The following is a 27,838-nucleotide window of genomic DNA, read 5'->3' as shown; positions in this document are numbered from 1 at the left end:
CACTCTCTTGATGGGTTACAAACAGGAGCTAGGAAGTGGGTGAGTGGGCAGCACCCTGGTAGCCAGAGAGCCTGTCAGAAAGGGAACGTGGCAGCTCCTCTCCCCAGTGATTCCTAAAACCCTTCCCATGTCATAGCCAAGGCTGGGAGTCCTCCCCGGTGAAGGCAAGTAGCATTTTTGGAGGACGCTTCAGGGGGTTCTGAAGAAGAAGGCAGAGAAGGCAGCCTCAGACAGCAGGGGAAGACTCCTCTATCTTGGGCTTCAGACTCTCAGAAAAGCTCTGGGCCACTGCCTGGGGGCTGCAGGAAATGGAGGTTCTTTTAGGAAGCTCAAGTCATGTTTTCTGAGGTTTTCTGGAAGAGTGAAGGGGATTGTCTTGGTTTTGTGTTCATCTCTGAACATGGTGACTTTTTTGCAATCCTAATAGAATATTTCTAAAGAAAGTTTTTTCTTTAGTGCTAGGTAATCCTGTAGTATAATTTTACCCATGGGAGCCCCTGGTAGCCACACAGTAAGATTGCTGGCAATGGCCAGTGACCAGCCATAAGGGATGGACAGTGGTATACTCTTACCCAGCTATATCAGAACTTTAGGTTTTTTTGCAAGGCAATGGGGTTCAGTGGCTTGCCCAAGGCCACACACAGGTCATTATTAAGTATCTGAGGCCGGATTTGAACTCAGGTACTCCTGACTCCAGGGTCGGTGCTCTATCCACTGTGCCACCTAGCTGCCCCATATCAGAACTTTATAAAGCATCCCGGACAACTGACCTTATGTGTTCTGGGTGGATAGTAGGTGCTCACAGTAAGATTTGGTTGATTGAATGAATGGAGCCTTTCATCTACAAATATCTCCAGTTAAGGAGTAAGATCCCATCCACTCCTGTTCTGTGCTCTTCTTGAATCAGTAGGTGTCAGCCCAGCTCTGGACTTTTCTTCAATTTTCAGGATCCCTTAATTCCATACAGGAAGAGCAGCTTGTATTTCCTTCAGTTTTCTCCTGGAGTTTGACTGCCCTGCTGCCTTGTTTTGGGTAGGAAAGGGGCAATCTTTCTTCTAGCATAGGTTTTGTGAGAATATAAATTAAGTCTCAGTGACCCAGCCCTTAAAGCCCCTGCAGGCACAGCTGACCCCAGGACTGCCATGCTTGGGCAGGGAGAACCTGGCCTGTCCTGGGGTCCTGGCACAGCTGGCCCATTTTACGATCTTTCAGGGTCTCCCTTTTATGATGGTATTTGACCATCCCGAAGCCTTGTCTCTAGGAACACTCTTTTGAGTGGCCTTTCCTTGAGATGCTGCCCTTCAGCCTCTCCATATTTCCTCACTTGTTGAGGTGGGGAGCTTCCTGGTGTCCTGGTTGCGGACTCTGGCTGATCCCCATGGGCTGTTAAAAGAGGAGTCGTTCGGCTTGTTAGCTTCAGGCTTGTGGGAGTGAGTGAGGGAGGTAGAAGAGGAGATTGACCGGGCTCATTGACCTCATGCTCAGCGTGTGGTAATGCCAGGGAAGGACGCTCACAATGAGTCTTAGAATGTAGCTGTTCAGAGCCAGAGCTGAGATTCCTAGTGATGACCTGCTTAGGATTTTTCTCCCTTGAGTTAGTGACAGGTTTTTATTTGGAGATATAAGTTAATTTTTAAGCTGAAGAACAAATAGAAAGGGAAGGGGAGTTGGCTTCATTTGAGAAAGTGGTTTCAGGAGACATAGGGTCTCACATGCCATGGTTAATAAGATATTGGGAGGCTCCTCCCAGAGTGCAGTCATGGGCTTGCAGGTGGACCACACCACATGCGCCACAGCTGTGGCTTCTGATGGATGCAGTGAGTGACCAGTCCTGATGGTGCCCGTGTTCTTACTGGGCTCCCCATAATCTTAGCCCTGGGGGGGGGCAGATCAGAGGATCTGGCGTCCCTTCCCTATTTGTGCCTGAGCTCTCTCTGCATCTTGAGTCTGCTGGTGGTCAGGGTGAGGTTTGTACTTCTTTTGTTTTTTGTTTTTAATCAGGCACCTAATCCAATTTAATTGAGGTGCCTGTTAGTCAGCATCATAATCCTTGATCATACTCTGGAGAGCTGATTGTTGGACTCGAAGGATCTGGGCAAAGCCACCTTGGCCTTGCGTTGGCCCCTTGAGTAATGCTATATCAGCAAAGGGGGTTGGGTCTGAGAACTCTGAGCCAGGCCCTGGGAGCCTGGACTGGGCCTCTCCTCTGGCTTCCCTCACCCATGGTAGGGTGCCCCAGGACACGAGGGGAAGGAACCTTCTGGGAGGCTGGCATTGCTTGCTGGCCTTGGGACCAGGTTCTTGCTGAACTTCCCGGGTTTGCCAGGCTGATTCTGAGGCTTCCCTTTACTGTAATCATTTACACCCCAGACCTCCAGTTGTGCCCTGTGATTGGATTATTAAACACCAGGGCTGGGTGCCTCTGTGGCTCAGGGCCTGTCTTGTGGAATGGCCATTCAATGATAAGCTCTAGACCTGAGCCCTCATCCCTCTGCCTTTCTCTGAGCGCTGTGATGGGGCTGCCTGTCAGGGAGCCCGAGAGAGGGTTCCTCCATAAACTCAGTCCATATGGGATCATTTTATTTGAACCATTCTGACCTACTTCTCTCACAAAACTGCCGTTTGAAGCAGTCTGAGAACTTGAGATAGATTGAGGCTATTTTTCCTGGCTACTTTTTGGTGGTAGTGCCAGAGAATAGCAGGAACTGGGGTGGGGGGTGGGGGGGTTCTGCAGCACAGGGCAGTGGAAAAGACACGTGTCGGCAGCCTCTGCTCCTGAGAACAATTGGGTCGACTGATCTGGTCTAACCTATTTGTGCCTTGTCTTGTCTATATTGTAATAGAAACCTGATGTACCTGTTGATGATTCCTGTGTCACTCCCGGTATTAAATAGTTATGTCCATTTTTGCACATAGGTTACAACCTGCCATATTCATTCATCCAGTGATGATGAAATTGACTTTAAAGAAACGGGGTTCTCGCAGGATTCTTCTTTACAGCAAGTGAGTTCTGGGGTATAGTTTTTGCTTTGGGATTTTTGGACGGCGAGTCAGGCTAACTTTAAGAATTTTCTTCAGAATATTGTAGATCGATTGTGCTTAAATATAAATGCAAATATTTCTATTCTATAATGTTATTTCGTGCCCGTTTTTTAAGGGGATCCAAGGTAGTAGCTGAAGGAAAAATGTTTTGATTCTATTTCCAGGATGCATTTTTAAAATAGCAGCTAGACAAATGGTAACAAATTATGGAACCCCAAATGAACTGAAGTCCTAATGATGCTTCTTTGATAGCTGAGGTTGCTTGGATAGAAAATTTTAGGAAGAAACAGAAGTGAATTTTTCCCACCTTCCTTCCATTCGGGAGCTTAAGTAAACAGAGCAGTTTTGCCTGGACTATTCCCAATAAAGGATGGGATTTTTATTAATTATCCAGCCGGTGTCTTGGGAGGGAGGTAAACCCCAAACTTCTGCATTCGTGCTGAATCTCAATCACATGTGGGACCAGGTCTAGCTTGAACCCTAAAGAGTACAAGACCCCAAATGTGAAGAACTTGGAACAGAAGCTCTTGAGCCCCCTGGAGCAGAAGTCCCTTGGAATGAGAAGGAAACAGTCCTTTCAGATCCTTTCTCTTTAGTGGAGTTCTAGTTTCCTCTTACCTGTTTATCCCCAGAGAAGACCCCAAGCTAGAATTTTTAGAACTCTTTACCCCCCATACTGTGGACTTTTCTTTATCTTAAGACTCCAAACTGCTTTCTTTGTTACACCATGATGGGTTTAACTTCTATTTGAAATCCATCATCTTAATTCTCTGCCTGCCTCACTAGCTGCCATGGCCAGTTCACCTCCAAGCTCATGTCTTGTTCTGACCTGACCTACAAGCTTGCCCGACTTTTCCCAGAGATGATTAAAGTTCAGTCCTTCTCTCTAGCAGGGCCTAAGAATGGTGAGTGGCACCCCACCATCCGGTTTTCAGGTGTCAGCCCGATGGGTCCCTTATCTCTTTGTCTCCCTTGGGGCCAGGCATCTCACTGCTCTGGGCATGAAGTCCTGGCTACTTGGGGACTCTTTCCAGACATGGAGTACCCTGGTTCTTGGCTTGGGGGACCCTGGCTTTTAGCACTGCTCAGCCTGACTGGGCAGACCCTCGAGCCCACCTTTCCCTGCGGTGCTGTCCATGTCTGCAAGGTCTTTGGAGATGTGGGGCTCACTGCAGTGACTGCTTAGCGAAAGGGGTTATTGGGACTGAAGGATTCCTGTTATTCCTCCCTCTGAAAAGAATCATTTTAGCTTCTGTAAGTTACAGAAGCATATTTTCATGTGTTCTCAGCTTCGAATTTCATTTTCCCCACTCAGATTTTTAGCATATTCCTACCCATTTTTCTGTAGCAGAGTTCGTACCAATATCTTAGGACTTTATCATGTTATTTTCATTGATACGGTTTTTGCAAATGTTAAGTGTTTGAGAGCAGTACTGGTGTTCCAGCCCTAGAGTGTTTAGCTGTGTACCAGCCAAAGGTTTGGGAAAGTCTCTTCCAAACCCCAAATAAATTGACTTGTCCCAAAGTTCACAGGCTTAGAATTCATGGACTGAAAAAAATGAACCCATTTTTTGCTCATACAATTCTCTGAGGCATCAAGTTATTAAATTTGGTTTGTAGAAGGTATGCAAAAAACCCCCCATAGAACACATTTTTTCAAATAGACTTTTTGTCCCTATTACCTATAGCTCCATCATAGGAGCTTTCAGCCAACAGCAGTAGCTATTGACTAGAATAAAATGTTTTCATTCTTCTTAGGGTTTATTAGGTTTGACCACTGCCCTAGTCTGTCAGAAAATAGGGTTGATAGAAAGGCTTCCTGTGCCAAATCCCGTCAGTGACCAACTAGCCCTCCCAGTCCAGGAGCCTGGATGCCCTTGGTCCCAGCCCCAGCCTCCCCTGCCCTTAGTCCAGGGTTGTGCTGATCACTGCCTGCCCGTATGAGAAGGCAATGTAGGAAATGAGTTTGCATCAGAACTCCAAGGAGAGGGAAGAGGCAGAGAAACCCCCAAAAAGGAATACAGATGATATCTGCCATTTTGGACTCATTCTTCCTTTCTCAGGATGGAGAACTGCAGAGCTAAGAATGTCCATTTGAACAGTATACTCATAGGCTTCTCTCTTAGCTCTGCTAATAGACGTAGCTCCTGAATATCAGTCAGCCCATTCTCTTCTATGAAAAGTCTCATTGAACAGATAACACTCCCAAATCCCTGTCTCTTTGTGAATTGAACAACCCAAGCCCCTCCCCCTAATACAGAAAGGTAGGGAGGGGGGTGGTAAGAAGCAGGGTGAAGGGGCCCCCAGGTGGTGGCTCCTTGGTTTGTTAGCTCGTGGCCACTATTGGAGCCTTAGTGCCATTTCTTCCACCATCTAAGACATCCGAGGGCCTGGATCTCCAAACTTCCATGAAGCACCCTGCTCCCAGAGTTTTCTTGTACCAGTGAGAGGTGCATTGGCAGACCGAGAAAACAGCCATGGAAAAATCTGCACTTGACCTTTCTGAAGTCTCCCTGAGGGACCTCTCTTACCCCCTCCCCCCCAGCCCTTAGCTCCATTGTGTGTTCTGGGGCTATTCAGAAGAATGAAGGTCCTAATCTTAGTCTTTGAGAGAGAAAATCTCTTCCTTCTTGTTATTTTCTTTCCAAACTGTCTGTTATTTTGTCTTCCTGAGACAGTTGAAGGTAGTGGTCTGGGTCCTGGCCCCCAGGTGGGTCTGAGGCTGCCCCAAAGCATTCACATCCCCAGCCTGGGCCTGTCCTTGGGACTTGCCCCAGATCTGGTGCCCTTAACAACACTTGTGACTGACCCTTCAAGACAGCTGGAAGGGCATCCTTGCTGTTTGTATTTCGTAACCCTTTTTAAAAAGGATAAGCCTGGAAGGATTGTCGCATATTTGTGTTACCTTGATAGTTGTCTAGATGGTGGCATGTTGGGGGAAGATAGGAGGGGTGTATCTAGAGTTAGCTGCAGGGGAGTTGGCCTGGTTACACTCCAGATCTCAGGAGGGAATCTGTCTGGAAAGTACAGCACGGTCTCTTGGGAATCTAATGATTTAGCCTGTGGTTATAGAAATTACTTGGGAAATGTTCTTGAAAAGTGGGTTGGGGGTCTTACACGTTGGTAGGACAGCTTGTGTAAATCTGTCTGAAATGATTGTTTCTTTAAAATGAAGAAAAAAACGTTAAATAATTACAAACCCATTTCAATCCTGGGTTGAAATTAGTCAATGTTTTCTGGAGCACAAATGGGCAAATAGTGTTTAGATTATTCTTAGAATCATTATGTCACTGTCATTGGTCCTGGGGTTGCCAGGCCTTTTCTGATTATCAGATGCAACAAATGACGTCCAATTTTATTGACCAGTTTGGCTTCAATGATGAGAAGTTTGCAGACCAAGATGACATTGGCAAGTGAGTATGCTCCCCAGGTCCATGTCTGTCTGGGGCACCACTCTTCCTGGGTTTTCCTGGCGTGGGCAGCATTGCGTGGGGCCCTCGGGGCTGCCCCCTGCTGGCATCTCTCTTTGGGGAGCACCACAGGAGGCTCTTCTCTTGTTGGTCAGACAGTGAGGGCAGGGTTCACACAGAGGGGCACAAGGTCTGGGTTTTGACTTCCTCACAAGGCACATGTTTAAACCTGGGCAAGTCACTCGATCCTCTTGGTGGCCCAGAAAGTTCCTGCCGGAGAGCACACTTCCTTTCCTGGAATTCTCTGTCCTGGTAAATCCCCAGATCTGCCCCAAAACAAAAAGGTGTGCATGCTGACCCCTTGGGGGGGGTCATTTCTCCTGGCTCCCATGGCAGGATTTAAAGGTTGTGGGTCAGATTGTTGGCTTTGAGGTCAGGGGACTTGGATTAGAATCCATTCTCTGATGCTAGCTGGTAAGAGTGACCCCGGTCAAGTCACTCCTCAACTCTCAGCCTCTGTTTCCTCCTCTATAAAATGAAGAGAAAGGGTCTGTGGTGTTACCTCCCAGGGTTGGTGCAAGGATCAAATGAGGTCATGTCTGTCAAAGCTTTGTCAACCTCCTCTCAATAGAAGAGACATAGAGTATTCCAGATTTCCATAGCTCAACGATTTCTAATGTTGCCATGTATTCCTCTTCCTGAACTAGATCACAGCCCCCCATTCTCAGAACTGCCCTAGCCCATTCACTGGGGACCCTCTTCAGGATTCCAGTTCATCTTTGGCAGCCCACCCAGCATCCCCAGGCAGAGCCCTCTCAAGGCTAGCTCTGTCCAGGTGGTCCTTGATCTCCTCCATCCCTGGAGGATGTCAGGCAAGGGGAAGTGTAAAGGAAGCGAAAATGTCAAGGCTTGCACACGCATTGAACATCCCGAGCCCACTGTTCATGAGGGTCATGGGGCAAAACAACCTACCAACCTACGGCCATGGAACCAGGACAGGAGAGGAGGAGGGGCTCAACCATGCTCCCCCTTAGATCTGGATGAAAGCCCTGACTAGCTAATCCTGGTGCCTGAGAAAGGGGTTTATCTGAGCTGTGCTGAGTGCAGATGGGGAAGGTGTCCCACTGCCTCTGCTCCCCCTCAGGCTGCCACACTGCTCCCCGGGTCCCTAAGACGTGAGGCTTCTCCCTAGACTTTGTCTTTTGTTCAGACTTTCCACTTCTTTGCACAGAGATAAAATTGTCAAGACATGGGGTCCCATTTTTGGTTAGAACGATGTAAGGAGTTTGAATTTCTCACCCTCTCCAGCTCTGCTTGTCCATGCCATGGATGGGCATGTTTGTGTCTGCAGGTGTGTCAGGGCACAGAACCCTCCCCCACGGCCACCCGGGGACCTTCTTGTCCAGTTGGTTTCTCTGACAGTAGCAGAGAGCAATGGTCAGTTAGCTTAGAAGAGAGGCTAAGCCATCCCTGTGTGTGCGAGACCCTCCCCTTCCCCTCTTACCATCCCAGGGCAGGCTTGCATCTTGTAGTTGAGGAGAGGGGAGATATGTGACAATGAGAGAAAATTCTGTGATTTTGGAATATGGGAACTTGAACAGTACTGTGGCTATGTTGTGGAGTTAAGATGCCTCCTTGTTCACGGGGACTCAAATGCATAAACCTGTATTTTGTTTGCAGTGTTTCTTTTGATCGGGTGTCAGACATCAACTTTACCCTCAATACAAATGAAAGTGTGAGTAGAAAATTTCCCATAAGACATGATGAGAGATGATGAGGGGGAGGGAAGTTGGGAAGTAAAATTAGGCTTCCATCCTGTGGCTAGGCATTTCATCTCCAGATTGTATAGAGTCTTGTGACAGCAGCTTGGACTGGGCTGCCCCCCAGAGTGCCCGCGTGTGTCTGTACTCCATCGGGAGCCCCTTGGGCTGTGGGGGCCTCTGGCTAGGGCCTGGGGTGCAAGCAGAGGACTGGTGAGGGCAGGGGCTGTCATTTCATTCCCGTAGAACAGTTAGCAGCAACAGACACAGTCTGTGTCCTGAGATGACACTCTTAAGCCAGCCGTCTCTTGTTGCATGCCATTGGTTCCAAGGGATGTCCGGGGAGAGTTGTGGATAGGGAGCTAGTCCTGGTGGATCTCTCGGCACCAAGGTCCTGCCTCTCAGGGCTAATGCTGACGGATACACAATGAAAGTTGGAATTTCTTCACAGTGAAGACCCATAGGACCTGGTTGTTAGCATCGAGGCTGATTTTCCAAAAATCTCTTGAGAGCAGAGCATGAGGTGATCAGTGGGATGTGCTCTGGCTGCACGTGCTCCGATGCCGGCCCCTGTGGCCCTCAGTGGTGTCCATCTGGACTCATTCAGGCTCAGGGCCGGGGGGGTTTGGGGGGGAGCTGGAGACCCTGGAGGCACTCCCTCTTGGGAATGAAATTAAGATCTTACTGGATGGAAGTGGGAGTGCAGGAGGAGCTGTTCCTGTTTCTTGTGGCTAGTATTGAATCCAGTTGAGTCAGGGAAAGTAGGTTGTGTTAGATCTTTACCATTGCTCGGTCTTTTGTACTTGTGCTCAGTTACTAAGAAGGATCCCTATTGAGTGCCAGGCATCCCTGAGGTCACTGAGTGCTCCTCCGAAAGACCCTCTGCAGCCCCCGACTCAACGAGATGCACATTGCCCTGGCTTAGACCTTGGGGAGAGGAGCAGCTGACGTTGCCATCTCATGGCTGGTTCTCTTTTTCTCCTTCATGTTTCTCCTGTTTCTGTTTAGGGAAATATCGCCTTGTTTGAAGCGTGCTGTAAAGAAAGGATACAACAGTTCGATGATGGTGGTTCTGATGAGGAAGATATTTGGGAAGAGAAGCACATCGCCTTCACACCAGAGTCCCAGAGACGATCAAGGTGAGGGATGAGGCCTGGAGTGTGCCTCCCCACGGGAAAAGTGTCAGCCCTCTGGCTATTTGCAAGACCAGTCATTTTCTAAATGGGGAACCCATGAGCCTCTGGGCTGTGGTTTGCCCCAGGTTACCCCTCTAAGGTCTTGTGCTCCGTTACCCTGCCCCTGGATGCTTTTTCAGTGGCCGCAGAGCTTCTCTGCTCCACGAATGCAGGGTACCTGCCTGGGCTGCTAGAGGGTCGGGTCACAGTTCAGGATTTCAGGGCCCTGTCTAGATGCAGCCCCTGCCTCTGGTCTTGCTGGTGGACTCCTCCCTGGAGTGACACAAGAGGCAGTGAACAACTACTCTCCCTCAGAGAGCTGGACAAGCCAGAAGCTTCACTCAGACCTGGATCCTGCTGATGGAATGGACCTGAGGTCAGGGGGTGGGGGTCCCAGCACATGAGCCTACTGTGGGAAGCAGAGTGCTAATCCTACCGAGAAGTTTGCGCACAGCTCACAACCCAGGGCACCACTGTCTGAACTGAGGGGCCAGGCTCCCTTACAAGTTGGGTTGCTATTGTCCAGTGGAAGGCAATGATATTTTCCTAATGCAAATGAGCTGACTGAACTCAGAGTTAGGCCAAGCAAACCCTTTTTTTCTCAAACAGGACAATTTGAATGTATAATGGGTATGATCATTCACCTTCTAGGGGTCACCTTCATTCTGAGAAGAATCAGCTACATTTTGTCATGAACAATATTGAGAAAGCCAGTGTGTTGCTGCTCAGAGCTTGAACCTGGCCCTACTCCCTAGCCTTTCAGAAAAATAACTATTGGGCCCTAGTTCGTGTTTTTGAAGCAATTACTTCTCTCCTTTTACTTCTCTCCTCCATTGGAGGACAGGACATGGAACATTCCACACCCGCGGTCCCCTCCCCTCAGTGTTGATTGAAAAAGGACTTCTTGTTCCATCATTTGCTTTCTGGAATCAAGATGGGTCATTGCAATTAATTGAAGCCTTAACTGTATTGTGTCATCATTTGTAGGTTTGTCCTGTGGGGATGCCTTTCTTTTTATCCTTGCCTTCCTTGGAGTGAGTGGGCTGCATTTGAAAGTTTTCTTGATTGAGCAAATAACTTGGGCACATCACTTTTCTCCTTTCAGTTCAGGGAGCACAGACAGCGAAGAAAGTACAGATTCCGAGGAGGAAGATGGAGCAAAACATGATTTATTTGACTCCAACAATGCCAACCCAGAGGACAAAATGGAAGTGGATTTGAATGAACGTGAGTCATTTTCATTCTGTTTTTTTATGAGCTTGCCAGGCCTGTCTGCTGCAGCTCAATCACCTAGTAATATCTCTCATGCCTACGGAGCCTGCCTGTCCCCGTTCCCCCCCCCCCCCCCCCCCCCCCCCGCATCCCCCTTCCTCCCCACTGCCACACCATGGAGAGTTTTTAGCATCTCCCCCCAAGTCCAGGACTCTTTGTCCTCAGATGGTAGGGTTAGTCTAGGGAACCACCAAATTTGGGGACCCTGGATGCTCACCAGATTATCTTCACGTCAAGTCCTCAGAGTTCAGTCTCTTTTTTGGCAATGGTGGACTTATTTTTCAGACAGAATGTGTGCCTGCCCTTGGTGTCCCATGTCATGGGGTTCCAGGGAGACTTCACTGAGATGAATTGATATATATGTATATTTGGTTTCCAAAGCCATTTGGACTATGACCCATGGACATCTTTTAGCACAGCCCCATCACTGTTGGCTCTCATGTAAGGAGCTGGCGCATATTCCCAAGCCACAGCCCCAGCAGAGCCCAGATGCTACCTGGTGTTGAACATGGTGCCTCTCTCATACAAAACCTAGGAGACTGTCCCCTCTAAAGAGGGGATTGTGCCCCCCCAACTTAAGGTTTTCCACTGTAATCATTTGTGCTGATGTTCGTTTTGCTCCTTTTCACAGCACCTAACTGGTCAGCCAACTTTGACGTGCCCATGGAGACGACACATGGTGCCAGCCTGGATTCAGTGGGTTCTGATGTTTGGAACACAGAAGAACCTATGCCAACTAAAGAGACAGGGTGGGCTTCGTTCTCTGAGTTTACATCCCCTTTGAGGTGAGTGTGCAGTCGACTGCCAGATTTTTCTTGAGTTTATTTGGGAAATGGAATTTTAATTAATTTGACTTTCTGTGTGTTTTCTTGGCATCACCCTGTTCATGTCCTCATGAAATGGGATATGGGAGGGGGCATCATGAATAAACCATTAAAAGGATTGCACTGAAGCAGTAGAGATGAGCACAGGGATCAAAGATCAGGAGCTTGAAATAAGATTTATTTTAAAAATCAGAATCTTGGGCTTTAAAAGAAGTACCAAGGGCAAAAACCTGTGCGGAGGGTGTTTGAGAGGGGGACCCCCAAAGGAGCCTGGGGCCCAAGGAACTCTGTATCAGCCTGATAGCAGCACCTGGTCATGATTCCTGGGATTTTTTTCTTCTTAATTCTCTCATTCTTTTTAACCAATATTAGAGATTCCTGTGTTCTCTCTAGTGGTTTTATATCCCTGATCCCCCAAAATATCCCTTCCTCAAATCCCCCTGGGTCACTTGTATCTTAATGACATTTATATATTTAAAATAAAAGAAGAAAACCGTGCATCTCTGCTCAGTCCTCTTTGAAGACACAGGAAAATAATTGCCATTGATGGTGAGGGGCAGCAGATGTGGCCCCCTGACTTCTCAGGGGATTCAGTTGTTGCTTGGTTGGAAACTCCACCATGAGAGGAGTAAGAGGACAATTCCTGGAGAAGAGTGACCCCTTGAGTTGGGGGGGGTCACCAATCTCTAGTCCCTAGCTTGGAGATGCTGGGAGCTCATTGGACCTTAGAACAGACAGGGGTCCTCTGGGCTATTGATGTAGTTAATCCAACTGAACAGCCTGAGGGGCAGGGCAGGGCCTGCCTGGCATGCGGGTGATTTTCAGATGCCCCATGGCAGTCAACCTTACAGTTTAGTTCTTGGGAGTTTGAAGACTGGTCTCTGGGTGAATGTTTGCCCTGTGAGTCATTTTGGTAAATATTTATGACACTCTTACTTGTAATTAATTCTGTTGACTTAAGTACTGGAAATCATTTTCACTTATTGCTTGTGGAAATGCTATTGTGGCCATCTGGCAAATACTCTTGATCGATCTGTGCCCTGGTACTAGAGAAAATGGGAAGGAAGCTGTCCTAAGGAAGGGGGCTTTCCTTACCAGGGAAACTGAGGCACTGAAGCCCACTGAGAGTCTGATAGGAATTAGCCAAATAGAAATCTCCTGACATAGCTGTGACTGCCGTGTGTGGTGTGTCTGCTTGTGTTGGATGTCCTAAGTAATGGCACCCCAGGGAAGGAGGCCAGAGACATGACTGGTCTTCCTCCTGGGTGCGTCCTTGGGCTAACAAAGGGTGGGCTGTGGAGTCTCTGTTTGTTTGTTTAATGTCCTATTGGAGCCTGGGCAGGTAAGACTCGGTGACAATTTGGACTCCCCCACCCCCCTCAAGTTTTGACTTGTCATGTTTTGTGCCAGAAGGGGATTAATTCTGACACCTCCCTGGTTGTGCCCCCCTTGAGGGGGCTCCACTTCTTTCTTGGTCATCTTGTTATGTTTGAGGCAGGTTCAGGCTCCTCTGGGGTGAGCCAGAGAGGGGAGAGTATGACCCTGCATCCTGGGCCCTTGCCAGCCACCCCACACCAGCCTCCTTAGACTACTTGGGCCACTGCCTGGCTCTTCTGGGCCCAGGGACCTGCCCCTCCTCCAGCAGCCTGTGACCCCTTGAGGACAGGGCCTAGCTTGACTTTGATCTCAGTATCACCACAATGTAGGCTCTTAATAAGTGGTGGGTGATTGATTGAGAACTCTTCCTAATTTCCAAAACATGTTTTTCCCTAAAAGTACAAAGGATTCTTTAAGGAGTAATTCTCCAGTGGAAATGGAAACCAATGCTGAACCGGGGGACCCCTTAACTCCCAGTGCTGTTTCACTGACAGCCCCCCCAGAAGGTAAGTTGTGGGGGGGTTACAAAGAGGCTAATGGAGAACACTAGGAAAGGTCCAGGAAGGGGTTGTGTAGGCTCGAAGATCCCTGTAGTGGGTTGTCTGTCATTTGTGGCGAAGGAACTGGAGACCTTCCTGGAGCCGTTGTTCACAGTGGCTTTTTTACCTGCCGGGATGAAGAGTTCATTTTGGTGTGTCAGTCGTCTTCAGTTGTAAAGACTCTGTGATGCCTTTTGAGGTTTTTGAGGCAAAGATACTTCTCTGGCTTATTTGACAGAGGAGGAACTGAGCAAACAGGGTGGGTCACACAGATAGGAAGGGTCTGAGGCCAGATTTGAACCAAGGGAGATGAGTCTTCCCAACTGCAGGCCTGGTAAACTCTGCATGATGGCCCCCCTCGCTGCTCCCTCAGACTTGACTCTTCCAGAGGCTCTTGATTGCATAGTTATTCAAATATTTTGGATGAGTAATTACAGTGGGTCATAGTGCTGAGAGGAATTGAGCAGGGACTCTGGCCTCTTCCAACTCTCTTCTCACATGAGGCTGAGTCCAGAGGTCCCTGGGCTGCCAGTGGGAGCCACACTCCCCCTCTCCCTAGGATCCCCCTCCCCCATCTCTGTGGGTCGCCCTGAGCAAGGGGGTGGATGTTGGGGTTCTGCAGGCTGCCCCCTTCCCCTCAGGGTGTGAGAGAGTTCTCAAAATAGTTCTCTCTGTAGCCCCAGGTAGTGTTGCTATGGAAGCCACTTCTGATGGAGAAGATGACACTGAGAACGCCGACAAGGTCACTGAGACAGTGATGAATGGCAGCATGAAGGAGACGCTCAGCCTTACGGTAGATGCTAAAACTGAAACTGCCGTCTTCAAAAGGTAACCATCCTGAGATGCCTGGGCCACTGGGGCTCTGGGGGGAGGGCAGGGGCCTCTTTCTGGTCCCCTACAGAAGCTCCTTCTGTGAAGTCTCTGTTGTTGGCTCACTTGGGGAAGGGTTGGCTTTGCAAAAGAAAATCAACTGGAGCACTTAGAATGACCACCCTTCTGGAGACCCAAGTCCCTAGAAAGGGCATCTCCTGCCCAGCCAAGGGAGGGAGAGAGCTTTGAGCTGGGGCTTCTCCCCGCTGAGGGAGGAGTGGCAAAGAAGAGTGCTCTGAAGGTTTGGGGGGCCCAAGGACCAACTGCATGAGGCAGGGCCTTTCTCCTGTCTCCCCCTCCCCCAATGAAACCCTCCAGGAGCAGATCCCCCCGAAAAAAAACACAGCAGAGGCATGTGGTCTCAGGTGGGAGGAGATCTAAAAGAAGCTCATGGGCCAGACAGCCTCCCGACCTGGCCTCCATCACTAAGGCCCAGCTCAGGAACGTGACCGCCCTGCCATTGTGGGTTGGGGGCCCCAGGTCTCCGATTCCTGACAGACTTCTAGACTTGGTCACCCCAAAGATGGATGGTGAAGGGAAGTCTAGGAAAGACCGTGGGGTTCAGGATGAACTGGCCAGGAGTGGCCCCAGTGATGGGGGTGGATGGGGTGATGAAAGCAGAATGTGGAGGACGCAGCGAGCTTCTGCTTGAGAGGAGAGACAAGTGTGGATGGGGCAAGCACGAGGGGTGAGTGTGGATGTCCCTAGTGGGGGTTTCCTTTGAGAGAGGGACCTCTGGGGCTGGGCTCTTGACCCTTTGCTCCCAGACCCAGCTAAGAGCATCAGTGCCTTCCAGATGAAGGGACAGGCCTCCAGATCTTGGGGTGAGGTCAGGCAGTGTGGGGGGCAACTTTGGGGATTGTGCAGAGTCAGTGGTAGGAACTGGAGGCATTTGTCTTGCAGAGGAGAAGCCATGGCCCGAGTGGGGATGCCCTGGAGCGTTCCCCCAGTCTTGGTCTGCCCAGCCCCTCGTCCTCAGAGGACCCGGGCTGCTTCAGGCTCAGCAGCCTGGTCTCCTGGGAGCTGCGTCTCTTATCTGCATGACCCCCACCCACCCACCCCCACCCCATGTTACCCCCACTATGTCCAGTGTCTGCCAAATTGAAGACCAGCCCCAGGATGCTGGGTCCGTCTGGTGTGACACTTCTGGTGTTGTTGTTGCCTGTGTTCTGTGCTGAGCGCTAATGTTTGGTCTGAGCTCATGGCGGCGGTGGCTTTTTAGAGTGGGGTTTGGGGGCTTTCTTTTGCCGGGCGGTGAGGAGGGGCGAGGAGTGAGCGCCCCGCCGCAGGAGCAGATGTCCCTAGACCCATCCTGCCCCGCGCTCTCCTCGCCCTCCTGGGCCGGCCCGGCCCGCCTCTCCCCCTTGTCAGGAGAGGCCAGGTTCGAGTTCTGCCCTGACTGTCCTAAGTTGTGGCCCGGGTTGAGGCAGCCTCTAATCATGACTATTTGTTCCTTCAAACAGATTCAGTTAACACCTTCACCAGTCTGTTTCTAGAAAGATATGTTGTGCCCAAATCCCTAATTTCCGAGAGTATTTTGAAATGTTTATACATTTCTTTTTCTATTTTGCACACTTGGCTTCAGAGTGTTGAAATCCTATCGGTATGTACGCTCTGTGGGACGGCCCGGGGGTGTCCTTGAGCGCCGGCGGCATCCCATCACCCCTCGCGCTCTCCTTGTCGTGCGTGCTGCTCCTCTCCCACCTCCCCGTGTCTATGAGCTCCTTGTCGCCCCTCCCCGAGCATGTGGAGCTTGCTGCTTGGACCTGTCTCGGCACCGCCCTCCGAGAGCCATTGCATGTAACGTCATCCAGTGCCCCCCCCACTCCCCGCCACTCAATCCACCTGGCCCTCTAATGCCGACTGTCCCTTCTCTCCTGCAGTGAAGAAGGAAAATTGTCTACCTCTCAAGATGCTTCTTGTAAATATGCGGTGGAGGAGAGGACGGAGAGCGCCGATGGCAGTCCTGTTGGTCCCGCCACCGCGCAGCAGGCGGGCCTGAGCCCTGAGCAGAGGTAAGGGCCGAGGCCTGGGGAGGGGGCGGGGCTGGTTGTGGGGGATAATGTCTTCTCTCCTCTGTGCCCGTTTGGCAGAGTCAGCACTTTGTCAGCCTTGGAGGGAGCTTGGTTTCCCTTTCAGGTGATCTTCCTGAGGCCCGCAGCCCTAGACAAGGAGAGAAGGGCGGGCTCTGTGGCAATCTCTCCGAGCTCTGCCCAGGCTGGTTACCTAGGGGACTGGGTCATGACCAGAATACTCCAGTCAGGGTGTCAGGTGCGCTTCTCCCAAAGGATGCTTGTCACTGTCCCTTTGCTACTTAATGAAGAAGGCGCTATCAGCTCGGCAGCCTGATCTCCCAGAGCATTCCCTACTCAGGGGCGCGTAAGTGGCAGAGCACACGTGCCGTCCATGAGGGAGAGGTAGTAATAATATTCGTTCAAGCCCCACTGGGATGCAGAGAAAAGCATGGAGGCTGAACAGAGGATGGACTTGCGAGTGGAGAGGCCTGAGGCAGGCAGGACCCCCAGCCCCCCAGTTCCTTACAGCTGTCCCACAAGTCTAGACAAGAAGGGATAGGGCCCCTGACAAGTTGGGGAAGAGGTGCCATCCTGGGCATGGGTGCCGTGATACACATGGGGCCGAGAGGCAGTGAGGAGTCAGGGAGGACTCCTGGGAACGTGTCCTAGGGAGGTAGGTGGCAGGGGAGAGATGACCAGTTCCATTTTGGACAGGTTGAGTTTGAAGCATGTCTAAGGTAGCTGGAGAGGCAAGCCTGGTGGCCAGGAGAAGATGGGGCAGTAGTCCTGAGCACAGATGGCTGTTAACCCAAGGGAGCTAATGAGCCGCCAGGTGAGGCCATCTGGAGAGAGGAGAGGACCAGAACAAGCCCACCCTGCCATCGCCCCCCTCGGCCTTGGGTGTTCTAACACCAGAATCTACCCATGGACTCCCTGGCCCTGAGGACCTCTCAGGTCCAGCCCAGTCTGAATCCTTCATTTGGGAAGCAGGACAACTTGGAAGCCTTGAAATTTTGGGGAAAGTTCATTTGTAGGGGTTTCATTTCAGGAGCAGACACCAGGGGGCTCTCCGAGCTCAGGGCTGGGCTGGCCGCCTGTCCAGTTTCCTTGAGGGGAGGACTTTAACCTGGGGCCAGTTTCTAGGGATGTGTGACTGGTTTGGGGCTCGTCTGCAGGCCTTCTCTGGTGGATTCCCTTTGGGTGTCTGATGGGGTGGGGCTGGCAGCAGCAGTGTATCTCATCCTCTCTGGACTTCCCCATTAGGGATCCTGGTCCTGCTCTGTCTCCAGGGGGAAGCTCCCCTGGTTAGTCAGATGGGCAGTCAGTACCAGAGACAAGGAGAGTCACCCAGGTGTTGAAACCCTCCTGACAGTGGCCCTCACTGCCCAGTGCCCGAAACCTTGGGATGCTGCTGGCGACCTGTAGGGGAGGGAAAGCCTCCCACCCCTCTGAACCCCCTCCCTGCAGCTTCCCTGTCAGAGGTCAGTCAGCACTAAGCCTGGGCCAGCTGTGGCCAGGTAGAGCCCTCTGAGTGTCTCACAGGTGGCACGAAAGCTGCCTTGGTCATCTCTCAATGTGGGCAGATACAGAACCCCCCCATCCCCCTTCTTCCCCTGTGGCCTCCTTCATCTGCTTCCCCTTCTGTGCATGTGTGTGTGCATATGGGGAGGGTGTCTCCTTGTGTCCCTGAGGGCAAGGGCTGCTCCCACATAGTAGGGGCTTCCTAAACGAGCCCCCCCCCCCCCAAGTCTTCCTGTTCTCCCTGAATGTGGTTCTTGCTCTCTGACCAGCCCTTTGCTCTCCAGCTTCCTGCTCCTGGACCCCGTCAGTTGAAGCTGCCACCATAGAGGTTTCTGCTTGGCTTTGTGGGTCTGCCGGCTAGGCCCTGAATGTCTCTCTTTTGGTTCTCTAGGACTGACCAGCCGAGCCTTTTAGGAGAGCCCTCTGTCAATGGCCCCGTATGATACGTGGTGTCTCCCGCTGTTGACCGAGGACCGCAGACTGATAGCCATGGTTCAAACCCGGTGTTGGAGGAGTCCATCCCGAGCCTGTCCAAGCCAGTCACTGCTGCACTCACTTTGCAAGGGATCCGGACCAGCAACGTTTCTAGCTAGACTTTAAGACACTGTACAGAGAAATTCAGACGTGTAAAAATCTTGCACATTGACCGATACCAAGCATTTTTGCCTATGTTTATATTGTATTGTTATGAATCCTGGGTGGCCTGCAGAAGAAGACCTTGCCCCCCCCCGCCCCCCCCGTGGAATAAGAGTAGGAATTCTAGAGTTCAAATGGCTGTAAGATTAGTTTTATAAAAGTGAAGACACAGATCTATTGTATTTGAGACATAACTCTTTGACGATTAGTGTGACCAAAGTCTTTAGGCCGTTTTCATACATTTTTTCACCTTGTACAAAATTCTGAACTCATTTTTCTTCCAGGTTGGCAAGAAGTTGTAGGATTGAAATGCCCTCCAAGGGTGATTTTGGTTGTTCTGATTCTCAAAAGTGATTTTAAAAAAGAAATTTTGGGTGTTCTTTTTATAACCAGTTTTTAATTGGTAACTGTTTTCTGTATTGTTTAAAACAGATCAAATTGTAAGTCTATTGGTAGAGATTTTAAGTATTTATTGCTACAACTTAGTTGACAAATTGATGTTCCTGTAAAGCCATATGTTTTGTTCAGTCTTGTTTGCTTGAAGTGATTCCTCACGCCGATGAAACACTAGGTTATTTGGAGTGGATATGGCTTGTGATTTGGGGTTTGGGGTTTGTTCTTTTGGTTTTTGGTAGTTCACCTGCCTTTGAACCCATTCATTCACTAAATTGGACCTTGTTTAACCAAGCATTACAAATGAACATTTCAGAACAATCTGCGTATTTATAATACTCTACTCGTATTAGGCAAGTCGCAGGAGTCAGTGCGCACTGCCACTTCGATTGGCGTGTGTTCCTTTTCTTGGGCATAGTATTTCAAAGTACAAATCAAAATTGGGCACCTGAGCATGTTAATTGTTTTCCTGTACCTTGTGAAGTTTTCACTCGTAAATTCTAAGCCAGTGTATTTTTTTAGACCTGGTTTGTGTATATATAGTGATTATGGAGACTAATTCATTGTAATTTATAATTTTCTATGTCAGTATAAAGAAATCCACCCGCCTTCTCCAACAGCAGAAGCGATGGGCCGCATGTCGCCGTGTCGTCCGTCTGGTGAAGGGGTCACTTCCACGTTACCTCTTGCACTTTTAGATGCAAATCAATTTTTCATTTCTGTAATAGAAAGTTCTTCACCTATTTTTACGTCATTTGTTTTTTCCTGACCAGTATTTAAAACCAAAAGGATACTCTGAAAGATGGCCAACGATTTTTTAGAAATAGCCTCCCAAGCAGCGTGCCTATTACATTACATACAGAAATAAAAAAAATCAAATATATGATGGCTTATTGCTTATTCCTTTTTCCATTGCCAATGGTATAGACTAGCCTGGAATTCCAGAGGCAGCCCTGCTCATTCTGTGTAGTGGCATTCAAGTCCAAGAGTTGAGATCTCTAGGCAGAGGGTAGCCTGGTCTCTCCTCATCGCCCCTGGCCAGACTGGACTCAGGAGTGCCCTTTCAGATGTGACTGTCGTTGCCTGGGGGGCAATCCACATGCCCAAAGGCCTTTGGAAGATGGCTGTGGTGAAGTTGGTACCCCCCCTCCCCCATGGGCTGGAAGATAGCCCCTCCTCCTTTGGCATCCAGCAGCTCCTTGTCGATGTCCTTGAGAGGCAGCCGGGGCCTCTTTCCAGTCTCCACGGTCCGGTGACTGGAGAGCCAGAACCCAGGGACCCGTGAGGCCGGGGCTGGGGGTTTTCTAGTGTAGCACAGGAGGAGGAGGAGGAGGAGGAGGAGGAGGAGGAGGAGGAGGAGGAGGAGGAAAGGTGCCCTGATGGTACAAGGCTGGACGAGCTTTCATCCCTAATTTGGTTTGTTTCCTTTTTAAATTACTATGTATTATCTGCTTTGGAGTTACTGAATCATGAGACTGAAGTTAAAGAAAATACTTATATTAAAGAGAATAAAATCTCCTTATTCTAAGTTTCCTAGTACAGTTTTCTTGCATCCCTTCCATGATAGTGAGCCAGGTTGGGAGCAGCAGGATGTGGACCAGCCCTCTGGGCTGGCTCCACTGGGAGGGAAGGCACCAGCTTTCGGGCTGAGGATCCTTCTCTTTGAAGCATTCTGGAACAATCTTGAGTATTGCTGTGTGTTATTTGAGAGTTTCAGACCCTTGGCCTCGTTCTGACACTTTCTGTTTCTTTGGTTGGGGTGTGACCTCTGCCACAGCATTCACTACCAGGTGACTGTTTGCAAGCCCTGCTCCATGGCCTGCTGGATGACTACAAGGACGGTCAGGGTCCCATGGCCTGTTCTGGTCATCTTCCAGACTGAATCCTTTCTCATCTCTGGCAGCTGATCCTTCTCTGGGCTTTGCCCTTTGCCCCCATGACTCCATGTGTGCTTTGGTGTTTTTGTTCACCTGCCCCTGTGCTCCCCCCTTGTGCATCTCCAGGCCTGCAGGGGCCATTCAGTCGAGCTGAATGCCACCCATCGGGGCCCCCTCCACAGGGCCTATGGTCCTGATTCCACTCGCCCCAGACCATCTGCATCCTTATTTTGTACATTCCCCTTTCTTCCCAAGAAAGCAGAGCTCCCGGCAGATGCCTTTCAGGCCAGCAGTTCCCAGCCCTTGCAGCCACAGGGTGCACACGACAAGAGCCACGCTTGTTGCTCCTCCTTGGAAAAGCCAGGGAGGATGGCTGACCATTTGTGGAGCCCTTCATCTACCTGAGCCTGTAGATAACATTTTGTAGGTGGAAGAAACAGAGACTGGCACTTTTGGTGCTTTGCCCCCATCCCACAGAGAGAGTCGGTCAGAATTTGAATCCAGGTCCTCCTGACTCCCAAGCCCCCCTCAAGCACAGTCCTCGCTCTCACAAATGATGTGGTCAGCTTTCCTACCTGGGGAAATGACCGGAGTTGGCAGCAATGATGTAGCCGCCTCTCTCCTGCCCATGATGTCTCCTCTGCCAGCTCAATAAATAGAGGGCCAAAGATGCAGAATTTTTCTCCATGTTCTTCACGATGGCTGGTGTCCATCATGTCTATCTTTATGAAGGCCAGTGATGTCCTCCTAAGGTCACTGCAGAATTCCTGCTGCCCCACCATCGCCTCATTTCTGGTGGCTTCTGGGTCCATTGGAGCTTGTTACCATGCTGGGAGGACTTTATGATGATTAGGGAAAAAAAGACCAGGGTCAGTCCCGAAGCCCTCGGAGGCTCCATGGGGCATCCCCATTGCTGCTGGGCTAGCATGTCCATTCAGGGAGCCCAGGCCTGGGAGATGGGAATGAGCTAGCAGGCAAGCCTAGAGAATTCTGCTTATGGCACCACAAAGCAAATGACAAGTGTCCAGTGGAGAGCACCTGGAAATCAGATCCTTGAGGCAGGCTTGGAAAGAGAGGGAACAAGGAAGGCGATTACCGTCACAACTTCCATCCTGCGGAGATTCCTGGTCCTGCCCCCTGCCTATGCTTCCTTGCCTTCTCTAGCTCCCAACCACCTTCTCGGCCCGTCATACTCGGCTATCTGGCTAGCCAAAGGTATGACTTTTCTGGTGTTACGTTGCATTTGGTTGTTATCTCCAGCTACCCACTTCCAGGGTTGTAAGCTAGCTTTTAAGGAGCCGGGGCAGGAGCTGGAAACAGAATAACAGAGGAAACTTGGAAGAACCGTGCAAGTCTTCCCCAAGACCACATGAGCAAAATTACAAAATTGCATCATTTATTAGCCAAATTTCACATCCTGGTATTATGTGTTGAATCAGGGCGAGTCATCCTTGGGGTGCTGCCATCCTCCCTGATGTGTAATCCCAGACAGGCCAGCAGGACATCAAAAGGTGCTGATAACTGAGGTGATTTGGACAAATAATATTAACCAGTGCTTTGCTGATACCTTTGAGATGATTTGACTTAATGAACCAACCCAAGGTGGCCCTGGTAATCCACCCCCCCCAAAAAAAAGCCTAGAATAGGGAGACCTCCAGCTCCCTTTTCCCAAACCCTCTTTCATCTTTATGGGGGTCTTGGCTGTCAGTGTACAGTTCAAACTGCTTATGCCAGCGACACTCCTCTCCCCTTTCCCATCCTCTTCCTCCTGCCCCCATCTCCACACTGTCTGCCTCTGGACCCCATACTGTCTGTTTTTCTCTTCTGTGGTTCTTAATATGATTGTGACCCAGTAATCCCCAAAGAACTTGCCCCCCATTTCCCAATTCCTGGGAGAGCAGGACTTTGAGCACTTCCCATTGACTTGGCTTTTCTCAACAGTACAACGATCAAGACAGTTCCAAGAGACTTGGGATGGAAACCTCCCTCCCACCCAGCAAAAGAATTACGAAGTCTGAAGACAATTGAAGCATATCATTTTCACTTTTTTCTTTATTTCTTTTTCTCATGGTTTTTCCCTTTTGTTAAGATTCTTCTTTCACAACATGACTAATGTGGTATAATTGTCAGGACAGGACATGTAGAACCTATATTGTTTGCTGTCTTGAGGGAGAAAAATCTGGAACTTAAAAACCTAGGTGGTGCAGTGGATAGAGCACTGGCCCTGGAGTCAGGAGGACCCGAGTTCAAATGCGTCCTCAGACACTTAATAATCACCTAGCTTTGTGACCTTGGGCAAGTCACTTAACCCCATTGCTTTGAAAAAACTTAGAAAATGAATGGTAAACATTTTACCTTTTTTTATATGTAATTGGAAAAAAATACTATTAAAAAAAAGGATCTCCGCTACTGCATATTTTTTTAAGTTTTAATGGTTATTTTCACATTTATACAATAATCTTGTGAAAATAAACACAACCCCCCCCCCCCCACCACTGAAATGAAGTGAGAGAAAAAAAGGAGCGTTCCGTCTGCGTTCAGATACCCATTGGCCCTGACTCTTGGCTGGGTCGCATTCGTGAGCATAAATCCATCAGAGAAGTTGCTTCAGTATTTTTCCCCACAGTTGCTATTGCTGCGTTTCTCTCCATGCGATTCCTCTGCGTTCCCATTTATTCTACTCTCTCGCCTTTCGCCCTGTCCTTCCTCAAACCCGCTACTGCATAGTCACTAGGAAAACCCGATAGTACTATTATTTGTGTTTTACTGTTTTTATTTTGTTACATAGTTACCATTTTTATTTTAACCTGGTCCCTGGCCACTAGGGACTGTTGCTTTCCATGTTTCCTCAAGGAGAGGCTTTAAGAAAATGTTGGAAAAAATTGTTAATACAGATTAAATTTTACAAGCTCTTTGAGCTCGTGGACAGCCATGACAAACCGCCAGCCTGCGGTGTTGGCCGATCCGTCTCTGGCCACTCATCGTCGGATTACACTCGGCGCTCTGACTTTGAAGGTGCCTCTCTGACCAAAGGGAGGTCCTTTTTTATCTTAATTTTCCCCAGGCCTGGAACACTTTCCCTCCTCATCTCTGACCTTCAGTTCTTGGTTAAGAAAGCCTTTCCCAACCCCTTCATTCCAGTGGTCTTTTCCTCTCCTGATTATCTCCAGTTTATCCTGTCTGTATCTTGTTTTTATCTGACATGCAGAAAATGTGTTTTTTTTTCATGTTCGTTGTTGAGCTCCTTAAGAACAAGGTCTACCTGCTGCCTTTCTTTGTTTCCCCCAATCCTTCAGATTCTGTTTTCCACTAAAGCCCTGTGATTGGCTGCCTCTTCCCATCTTGGCTCCTAACAACATCTGTTTTGTTGTTTTCAGTTATTTTTCTTCATGATCCCATTTGGCAAAGATACTGGAGTGATTTTTGCCATTTCCTTCTCTAGCTCATTTTACAGATGAGGAAACTGAGGCAAACAGTGAAGAGACTTGCCAAGGGACATACAGCCCTTAAGTGTCTGAGGCCAGATTGGAATTCAGGAAAGTGAGACTGTCTCTAGCCTGGCTCTGCCCACTGTGGTACCATCTCGTTGCCCTGCCCAGGATGGGCAAAGAAGTGACGGGTGCTGATGATATGCAGACCTTCTGGTTCTCTATAGTTCCTGACCTATTGGAGCTCACAGCTAAGCTGGCAATTCATCTCTCACCATACCAAGCTCAAAATGGGCACATGATTTAAAACATGAAGGGTGACATTGAAAGCCACAAATTAGAGCATGGGAAAAAAATCCTGTCAGATGTATGGATAGGGGGAGAGCTCATGACCAAGCAAATTGAAGTCAAATTGATCATTTTGATTACATAAAATTTGAAAGATTTTTTTTTACAAATAAAACCAATGCAGCTAAAACTAAGGGAAAAAAACAAGAAATTGGGGGAGAAATCCTTGCAACAAGTTTCCCTGATAAAGGTCTCAAGAATAAGCCATTCTCCAGTTGACAAAGACCAAAGAAAATGAACAGGTAGTTTTCAAAGGAAGAAACCAAACCTATCAATAACCATATGAAAAAAATGCTCCAAATCCTACTAATTAGGGAAATGCAGATTGATGACCACTGGATTGGTTAAAATTACAGAAAAAAGAAAATGACAGATACTGGAAGGGATGTGGGAAAGTGGATACACAGATGAAGGCAGTGTTGGTGAATAAGTACAATCATTCCAGACAGCAATTCAAAACTTCCCCCAAAGCTATTAAACTGCATATCATTTTATCTAGTGATACCACTACTCAGATGACACCCCAAAGAGAAAAGGAGAAAAAGGACCCATACATCCAAGAATATTAATAGCAGCTCTTTGTGGTGCTGAAGAATTGGAACCAGAGGAGATATCTATCACTTGGGAAGTAGCTGAATAAGTAATAGTATATGAATGAGACGGAATGACCTGTCAGGGAAGGTGATAAGGAAGATTTATATGAACTGATGCAGAGGAGAGTTAGCAGAACCAGGAGAACAGTTTATATAGTAGCAGCAATATTATGAAGAATAATCAGCTAACATAATGGCCAACCACCATTCCAATGGACTCATGATGAAGCTTGTTATCCACCTCCAGATAGAGAATTTATGAACTCAGAGGGCAGATTAAACTATATATTTTTTTCTTTTAAAGGGCATGGCTAATGCAAGAATTTGTTTTGCATCATTATGCATATTTGTAATGGATTTTTCTTGCTTTCTCAATGGGTGGGAGAGGACAATGGGGAGGGAGAGGGAGAGAATTCAGAACTGAAAATAAAATTGAATTAAAATAAATGCATGGGTTGCACTCAATTATTTCTAAGGTGTGTTCAAATTCTAAAAATCCAGTCTCATGGTCTAATCCGTTTCTTTACTGTTCTCTGATGGTGTAACTAGGGGAGGAGGATTGAGGCTTTCTCCTTGTTCCATCATGGGGGAAGGTGCCCCCTTAGCACTGTATCCCAGTGGTAGTCCCCAACCTGCCCTTCTCTCAGACAGCCCAGGGTAGGGGGATGCCAACACTGTCTTCCTTTACCTTATCTCCTCCCATGGGCAAGCTCTAGTTGATGAATTACCATTCTTTCTTGACGAGAATGGCCTAATAAAAATATAGGCTGGGAATTCCGAGGCCAACTTTCTCAGCCTCTGTAATTATTAGTTATGTCTTTATATTCCTCAGGCCTTTGCAGTTTGGTTTCCTGCCCCACCACTTACACTAAAACAGCTCTGAGGTTACTCATTAATGACCTGGAGTCAATGTCATTGGCTTTTGCTTTCTTTATTGGCCATCTCTTTCATCCTTTGGTTTTCTTACTTATCCTACTCTCTGAAACCTTTTCTGTCTTCCTTTTCTGGGTGTTTTCCAAGATTTTGCCCTTAGCCACCTTTCATCTCTATTCTTTGATGATCCATCCACTGCCTTGCTTTTGTCATTGGCTCTCTGTGGAAGACTTTTTTTTTTTTTGCAAGGCAGTGGGGTTAAGTGGCTTGCCCAAGGCCACAGAGTTAGGGCATTATTAAGTGTCTGAGATCGGATTTGAACCCAGGTCCTCCTGACTCCAGGGCTGGTGCTTTATCCACTGCCCCACCTAGCCACCCCTGTGAAAGACTTCTAAATCAGTCTCTCCCCCTCCACTTCTCTTTCCATATCTCCAACTCACATTTCTAATTTCTACATTTCTAATCAGTTGCCAAATCTTGTATTTCCATGTACATGTTTCTGCAATCTGACCCCTTTCTCACTTCTTCCCTGAGCCACTGCAATAGCCTCCTAAATAATTGCGGGTTGGCATTTTATCTTCACCACAACCTTGGGAGATTGGTGCAGTTATCATCCCTGCTTTACAGTTGAGGAAACTGAGGTTCCCTATTGTTTCCCTCTTGACTTTTGAGCCTTTCAGGACATGGCCCCACTCAGTCTTTTGTCAACTGGACTCAATCGACATCTAATCCAGGAATGGAGAGCAGCTAGGTGGCACAGTGGATAGAGCACTGGCCCTGGAGTCAGTGCTCAAATCTGGCCTCAGATACTTCATAAATACCTAGCTGTGTGACCTTGGGCAAGTCACTTAACCCCATTGCCTTGCAAAACCTTAAAAAAAAAGAGAGTAACCTGAGAATGGCCAGAACTGATTAGAGCAGACTAGGGACCAGGAGAGTCATGAATCAAACAGAAGTTTCATTTCAAAGTGGGGGAAAGGACTTGCAAGCAAGGACCTGACAGGTCCCAAGCAATGGGGCTGAACCTTGATTTATATACTAGTGGCTAGACAGTTGAGCTGTGGCATTTATATGTGTTTTATAGTTATATAAACTATATACATAGTTTGCTGTCTGGTGGCTTCTTGCTATTCTACCATGGCGGAGAGCACTCTTGTCTCCAATGTCATCTTCTGTATCTGGATTGTACTCCATGTTCTCAGTCAACCTCTCATAGATCAAGACCCAACTCAAGCATCACCTTTGACTGGAGCCTTTCCTCATCCTGCCATCTACTAGAACACATTGCATTTCATTTATCTTTCCCCTTTATACTTATATAGGATGTTCTCCAAATCTCTGAGATTAAGTGCAATGGAGACAAGGTTTAGCTTTCCTACATATGTGCCTAACTACCAGGGTATTTTCATTTGGAGACCACTCTTCCCATGGATGCAATGTGTATTTGTGGGAGAGTGTGCCCCAAGTTGTGGGTAGGGAATACTTTCTAGTTGCCGTCCTTAACTGCCCTCTCAGGGTTTCTTTTGCTTTTGCTTTTGCTTTCAGCTAGTTGTATCTACTGCTTGACTTAAAAATTAATTGGTGGGGGCTTGTGGGTTATATTTTGAAGGCTTCAGACCCAACTTGTGAGTGAAAGTTTAGGGGGAGTTGCCTCAGAGGGATCTGACAAGCCCTGACTTTAGGGGCTGATCCAGGGGTGGTCATTCTTTTCCTAGTCACTGACTAGCCTCTTCTAAATTAATCAGAAATTTTTCATCTTGTTGCATTCTGTTAGCATAACTGCCCCTTTCTGTGATTGATAACCTCCCCCATCCCTGGCTTCCCCCATATAAGCTCTTTGGGAGCAAAGACTGTCCCAATTTTGTCTGGATTCTCAGTGGCTAGT

The 27,838-nt window shown here is 48.6% G+C and overlaps 1 protein-coding gene across 5 annotated transcripts in view; it reads left to right on the top strand.

Moving 5' to 3' along the window:
- Positions 1-20,173, top strand: part of PPP6R3 (protein phosphatase 6 regulatory subunit 3) — a 76,798-nt gene extending 56,625 nt beyond the window's left edge. For 3 of the 5 annotated variants that reach the window (XM_074230897.1, XM_074230896.1, XM_074230895.1), the window contains 10 exons: positions 2,917-3,003; positions 6,358-6,455; positions 8,133-8,187; positions 9,221-9,351; positions 10,493-10,614; positions 11,291-11,444; positions 13,260-13,366; positions 14,077-14,227; positions 16,153-16,284; positions 18,197-20,173. In XM_074230897.1, the coding sequence (XP_074086998.1) occupies positions 2,917-3,003; positions 6,358-6,455; positions 8,133-8,187; positions 9,221-9,351; positions 10,493-10,614; positions 11,291-11,444; positions 13,260-13,366; positions 14,077-14,227; positions 16,153-16,284; positions 18,197-18,248 (1,089 nt within the window). In that variant the 3' untranslated portion in view covers positions 18,249-20,173. The remainder of the gene's footprint in view (positions 1-2,916; positions 3,004-6,357; positions 6,456-8,132; positions 8,188-9,220; positions 9,352-10,492; positions 10,615-11,290; positions 11,445-13,259; positions 13,367-14,076; positions 14,228-16,152; positions 16,285-18,196) is intronic. The other 2 variants (XM_074230899.1, XM_074230898.1) reach the window with 2 other exon arrangements.
- Positions 20,174-27,838: the final 7,665 nt, after the last annotated feature.

This window comes from Macrotis lagotis, chromosome 3, assembly GCF_037893015.1.
Source record: "Macrotis lagotis isolate mMagLag1 chromosome 3, bilby.v1.9.chrom.fasta, whole genome shotgun sequence".
NCBI lineage: Eukaryota > Metazoa > Chordata > Mammalia > Peramelemorphia > Peramelidae > Macrotis > Macrotis lagotis.
The sequence above is the reverse complement of the archived record's forward strand: the minus strand, read 5'-3'. Positions and strand labels throughout refer to the sequence as shown.